We start from the raw sequence: 6,633 nt of genomic DNA, 5'->3' as shown, positions 1-6,633 counted from the left end.
TCAACAACAGATCTCTGTTCTCAGATCTCGTCTGTTGCTGTTAGGACATCAACGTAACCACTGAAAAAGGAACAGGAACTTAAATCTAGTTTCAAAACAAAACATGAAAGTGGTGTGCGTCACATAGAGTTTGTAGAAGTATTTACAGTCTATGGTTTGTAGCTGTTGCTCATGTCCATCTCTTGTCCCTAGCTGGGCCTTTGGGTGAACAGGGGCCCCGTTTCAGAAAGCAGGTCGAGTTGATTTACCCTCGGGTGGGAAACTCTGAGTTTTGGGTTCCAGATCAGCTGATTTAATTTGTTTTCCAGCATTACACGAACTGAATGAAAGAATGAGGAAATGAAGCGTCTCTGGCTCTGAAAGAAGGTAGAGAATGTAGAAACTCGGGGTTCATCAAAGAAAACCTGCTCGACCAGGTTTAGGTGCACAGACTCAGTTGCCATAGTAACTGACTCAGAGGTAAAGTTACCTCCCTCTCTGGAACGGTCTGGAGTTACTCCTCTTTCTCGGGTTTGAGTGACCTCCCTCTCTGAAACAGAAAACCCAGAGTTTCCCTAAATTCAGGGTTAACTGAGTGTTTGCCCTAAACCTGCTTTCTGAAACAACATTCAATAAGATAAACCCACATGACACGAGGATACGTTCAAATAAATATACCACAATACAACAAAAGAAGAAGGCTATAAACCAGTGTTATTAGAAATTCTAGATACAACTATTCAAATTGGATTCTCTTTCAAGTGTCTCGCCCAAAGACACATCAGACATGTGGCTGCAGGATCCAAACCCCGTACTTGCGGTTGATAAACGACCGACTCTACCACTGAGCCACAGCCACTTTGTATGTTCTAAGTCATCATAAATGTGAATTGTTCAACCTGCATTTACTTTTTGTTTTTGTCTCTTGGGTGCAGCAGAAACCTCCTGCTTACATCATCTTCTTTATTATTAACAGTCTCTCTCTCTCTCTTCTCTGTTTCCCCCCCCCAACCTTCCCAACTCCCAAATTCTGTTTCCAAAGATAAAAAGTACACTCTTCACTAACTCTGCCTTTATGCATTTGGTATGAGGCAGGTGCCATTTGATGTTTTTTTTTCACATCTGCCTGCTGCATCTATAATTCATGTGTAAGTGAAACAGAACAGCAATGTTTCAGAGAAAGTAGCCCAGAGCTTACAGGAACTACAAACGATGAATCTCTGCTAAAAATCTGTTTTAACCAATTGAGCCCAAATGTAGACAAAAAAAAAAAAGCCTTCTCAGATCTGACTTTGATTTACCTTTAAAGCTGAGACTCAAATCTTCCTTCCTCTGTGTGTTCAGAAGAACTGTGACTGATTAAACGGGCTCTGTTACTCATTAAAGAGATCAGTCGACAACAGCTGATTCCACTTAAGTCAGCGACCGTCTCGCTGGACCTTTCTGCTGATATGAACTAACAAAACACAGAAAGAGTAGAGAGATAGATAGAGAGTGGTTAGATGGAAGTTTATGTTGATTAAAAGCACAGTTATGATGTATGAATGAACTTAACCTCTCCTCTGTTGTATCGGAGTTTCAGCTGCAAACATTAACAAAATGTCTTTTTATATTTTATTTTAAATATATATTTCTAGTATCTAGTTTATAAAGTTAATACATCAAGTTAAAGAGCCCCCCCACTCTTAAATCTCTTCATAATCCAACATAAATTAACCAATGACACTGACTGAACCCCAATGCAGTGTTTGTTTATAACCACTAGAGGGCAGCAGAGTTTAACTTTAATTTAAGGAGATTTCACTTCTTCAACACTGCCCTTTGTGATGTCACGAAGGGAACAGCCCGACGTGTGAAAAGAGACAAACCAAGCCGAGTTAACCTTTTAAAACACTTGTCCATTTATTGATCAAATGACAAACAGGAAGCAGGAACACAATCGACAGAATCAACATTCAACTTCAGACAAACACAGCGGTTTCTGTAAAGTGCCAAACAAGAAAAAAAGAAAAGAAAGCCTCACTGATATTATATATATATATATACTATACACACACACACACGTACACACACTCATATACACAAACACCACATAGAAAACTAGATTTTTAATACACAGAAATATTAGAAACCATATAAAAACATGTCTATACCGAGAAGCTCTAAAAGGATTTCCTGTTCAAAAAGAAAAGAGGCGTTTTGATCAGTAGTTCATCTCTGAGAAAACAGAGGCATGAGTGCTCGTACACACTGTGCAATTTTCATCTTTAAAACCCAGTTAACATCCCCCCCCGCCATCACCGCCACCACCGCCACCACTCGACAACCCCACCCCCGATCATCGTATACATTCTACTGCCGCTCAGAGACTCCATCTCTGATGAAGGCACACAAAGGAAGGTCTATTCCCCCCCCCCCCCCCCCCCCCCCCCCCCAGATATCATTTATAAAAAAAAAAAATCAGACATCTGACCCCCCCTACCAGTGGAATGTTTATTCTCACTGGGGAGTAACATGTATCATTTGAGTTCCAGTTGTGTCACTGAAGTCTTCACAACTTTGGTAACAGAGTGATAAAAACGGACCTTCTCCTTTAAAAGTTCACCTAAGTGCGTTTGACTGAATCATGGCTGAGTCCTGTTTTTACTTTAGAGCTGTAAAAGTTCTGAGGTTAGTGTTTGATTTATTTTCTACTGAATTCTATTATGTGATATATTTCTAAAAACTCAGATATTCAGATGTAACAAAAGGTGAGAATGTAAACATTGTGCAAGTTTTAGTGTTAGAGCTAACGGTGGCTAACAAAAGGCCTGCAGGAGATTCAGCGTTCAGAGACAACATGCAACGCAAGAGCGGGATGCACAAAGCCAAACACAACTCTTGCATCCAGTTTTTTTTTTTTAACATTTGCATCGTGTTCCTGATGTTGCGTCCTTTCTGAATTCGCAGCACGTTATTGCTTTTTAAAAACCGTTGTGCAGCTGCAGGTCGATCGCCCTCGTTGGCCTCCGGTTTAAGAAGTTAATGGAGCTGATATCGATTTCTTAAAAAGACCATTTGATCACAACAAAGAGAAGACATACAAAAGCATGACGTCTTTGACCCTTTGGATTAAAAAAATAGAAATTAAAGACTATTAAATAACATCCAACAAAAAAAACGATGGTCAGAAATGAAGCGTCGTGGTCGGGATTATTGACGAGATTCATGTTTTTTTTTTTTGTTTTTTTTTTAAGAGTCTGAGATCCAACAAGTGCTGCTGCTGCTGTGTGATCAGCGTCAGAGGCCGTGCAGTTACGTCCTCTGCTTCCTCCTGCCGTTCATTTCAAAGTAAGCGTCCTCGCTCTTGCCGATGTACTGCGGGATCTTCTTGCGGACGCTCGGCTCCGTCTTCCCCGCTTTGACGTTGGGGCTGCTTTTCTGCGGGGCGAGGGCCGGTCCCGGGGACAGTTCAGGTTTCAGAGTGGACTTGTCGTTGTTGGGGGTTTGTTTTCGGCCCACCCTCTGTGCCGTGGCTGCTGTCTTCTGATTGGTTCTGCTGGTGGGAGGCGGGCCCGTGTTGCCGAGCGGGACCCGCCCGGGGACGGCGGCGGTGCTGCGTGGAAGGGCAGCAGCGGCTTTAGTCGGAGCCTTGGCTTTGACCTCTTTGCTCTTGGGGAGGGGGCAGGTCGGCTTCTGCAGCCCCGGGGAGGCCGTGCGGGAAATTGGGGTGGGGGTCCGGGTTTGGGGGGCCGAAACAGCGACTCTTGTTGGAGCCGCTGCGGCCCTCGCGGCCGTCCTCACCCGCCTCGCCCCCTCCAAACGGAGGCGTGATGCAGGTGAACCGGGGCGGCGCTGTGCGAGGCGAGAGCGCTGGCCGGCACCGGTCGGAGGTCGGCCGTCTTTAGGGGCGGGGACTCGTGCTGGTGCTGTGATCGGGCGGGGAACAGAGGAAGCGGTGGGGGAGGTGCAGGGCGTCGAGGGTTTTGGAAATTTAGAGGACGGCTCGGGGCAGACGGGGCTCCTGGGCTGGGAGGCGGGGCCGCGTGGTGACGGCCTGAGCTTGAGTTTGGAGGCGGTACTTGGGTCTGGGGGCGTGGGTGACGGACTGGAGGATGGAGTCAGGGCTCTGCGAGGTCCCTGACCCCCCACCAGGCTAGGGGACTGTTTAGAGGAACCTCCCACAGGCGTGGCGGGCAGAGAGGAGGAGCCTTTGGCGGTGACGGGAAGGGGCAGCTGGGTGGGCTTCCTGGGGGAGGACGGCGTCCCCATGAGGTTCTTCTTGGGCACCGAGACAGAACCTTTCCTGGACAGGGTGGGGGTGCAGGCGGGGGAGGGGGTGTAGGACCGACACGTCTGACCGGCAGCGTTCACCGGCTTGCAGGCGGAGCCGGAGGACGAGGACGTCGACGAGGAGGACGAGGACGAAGACGAGGAGGAGATGAGGTCGTTGACGGCGGCGAGCGGGTCCATGTCGGGGGGTGGGGGCGGGGCCGCGTTGCCGTGGTGACCTCCCAGGCCGGGGGGGCCTTTCTGGAAGGCGAGGATCTTCTGCTCCAGGGTGGTGAACTGCAGCACGCGCAGCGGGTCGTACTTCGTCAGGAAGCCGCGCAGCGTGTCCCAGCCGCCGCCGACGCGCACCATCACGTGTTTCCCATGAAGCATCTGTGGAGACAAAAATAAGAAAAGTTCAAAACACAGGTTTCAACAGAGAGGTGCTCCTTGGATGATCCAAAAATAGCAGCGGGCAGGTTCATAACGAGTTTGTCCGTCCCCTTGGCACCGCAGACAGCAGAGTAATTATGATGTAATCGCCCTAACGCAAGCCGCCACCGTTGGGTAACGAGCTTACATGTGTCCAATCAGAGCCGCGAGCGATGCAGTGACGACGCCTGCACGCTCTACATCTCTGCCAGAGATCACACACACACACACACACACACACACACACACACACACACACACACACACACACACACACACACACACACACACACACACACACACACACACACACACACACACACACACACACACACACACACACACACACACACACACACACACACACACACACACACACACACACACACACACACACACACACACACACACACACACACACACACACACACACACACACACACACACACACACACACACACACACACACACACACACACACACACACACACACACACACACACACACACACACACACACACACACACACACACACGGTCAGCAGCCTGTGTCGTCAGTGTGTATCCTACCACACACACTTAATAGGATATAAACTGAAGTCTTGATGCTCGCACTGCACTCCAGGAAGATCTTACTCAGTGCTGGTTAAAGGTGCACTCTGGAGTTTTGCTGGAGAAATATGAAAAGGTGGAGAAACAGTTTCTGTGGTATATAAAACTCGAAACACAAACTGTCCTCAGAGGAAATATGTGGTCCCTGGAACAGTTTGAAGATAAAATGCTATGCTACAAGGTAACTCTCCTGGTAGCTTTTTTTTTTTTTTAGCTCTAACAGTGTTTCAGGGAGCCGTTTTTTTTTTTTTTCCTTTGAGTAAAGTTTGTGTATTTAGTTCAGAAAATATAACATATAATTGTACTTCTACTTTTTAAAATTCCACTACCAAATCTATACAGTGCACCTTTAAAGTGTTCGCTTAATTCCTCAAATATGCTTCTTTAGTATTTCTGCTGAACTGGATTCTACTCTCAGTCATGTAAGACATTTTGTTTCATTTGTTTCCCATTTCGCCCCTCCACAAAACTCCCATATTAAAAAGTGAATGGACTTGAGCTTGTGTCGCACGTTTCTAGTCTTCTGACAACGCAAAGCTCTTTTACACCACAGGTCACACTTAACACATTCACAACCTGATGGCAGAGGCTGCTGTGTAGTGACACCATGAGAAGGTAATTCATGATTAGCTGAAAAAATAAATGAGCAAACACTGATTGAACCCCGTGCTGCGTTTTAAAAATCACCTTTAGAGTGAAAGATAGCAGCAGCTCAGCCAGATAGGGTAAGAAGAAAAACACTGATTTTAAAAAAGGTGATACTGCTCTGTTCACATTTTGTCAAACACAGAGTTCTTTCATTTTGGACAAGAGGAGACATCTGTGAAAAATTCGGCTGTGGGTAAGGCGGACAAGAGCCTTCAAACACTGCAAAAAAAAGGGACTGTTTGTGTGTGTGTGTGTGTGTGTGTGCTCGGTCAGGACACTCACCCGGATAAAGAGGGTCTTGTCTCCCAGTCTGTAGCGCCCCTCAGACAGGTACTCAATGGAGACTCTGTTGGAGCAGTTGCAGGGAGGGTCGTCCATGCCGTGCTCCTGCAAGTGGACAAAAGAGGAACCATTAGGGCGGCCATATTGGACTGTCTTCACCGACATATGATAGGATGTTTCCATCTGGGGGGGGAAAACTCAGTGCGACCTCAGATGACTGGATTATATAGCATTTAAGGACCTCTAGTTTGTCCTGCATGAGCGAGCAGTGATGCGATTACACCCGATGACTAACGCAGAAGAGGGCGATGTGATGGACTGAAATAGCTAGTAACTGTCTGTTTGAGGCTTTTATGAATGTGTAATGCAAACTGCAATTTGGGAAGAAAAAAAAAAGAACGACCACACAAGTTGTTGGATGTTTTTATTC

The 6,633-nt window shown here is 46.9% G+C and overlaps 1 protein-coding gene and 1 long non-coding RNA gene across 3 annotated transcripts in view; both read right to left on the bottom strand.

The window, feature by feature from the left end:
* Positions 1 to 37: 37 nt before the first annotated feature.
* On the bottom strand, positions 38 to 1,438 carry LOC132956766 (uncharacterized). Its single transcript, XR_009666084.1, has 3 exons — positions 1,281 to 1,438; positions 470 to 529; positions 38 to 356 (listed from the first exon to the last, which is right to left on the bottom strand). It is a non-coding gene; the product is annotated as an uncharacterized LOC132956766 (long non-coding RNA).
* Positions 1,439 to 3,025: 1,587 nt separating this feature from the next.
* gas2l3 (growth arrest-specific 2 like 3) overlaps positions 3,026 to 6,633 on the bottom strand; it is a 37,366-nt gene continuing 33,758 nt past the window's right edge. For both annotated transcript variants that reach the window (XM_061029634.1, XM_061029632.1), the window contains exons 8-9: positions 6,204 to 6,308; positions 3,026 to 4,623 (exon numbers count right to left, since the gene is read on the bottom strand). In XM_061029634.1, the coding sequence (XP_060885617.1) occupies positions 3,274 to 4,623; positions 6,204 to 6,308 (1,455 nt within the window). In that variant the 3' untranslated portion in view covers positions 3,026 to 3,273. The remainder of the gene's footprint in view (positions 4,624 to 6,203; positions 6,309 to 6,633) is intronic.

This window comes from Labrus mixtus, chromosome 22 (genome assembly GCF_963584025.1).
Source record: "Labrus mixtus chromosome 22, fLabMix1.1, whole genome shotgun sequence".
NCBI classification, from domain to species: domain Eukaryota; kingdom Metazoa; phylum Chordata; class Actinopteri; order Labriformes; family Labridae; genus Labrus; species Labrus mixtus.
This window is presented reverse-complemented; position numbering and strand designations above follow the sequence as displayed.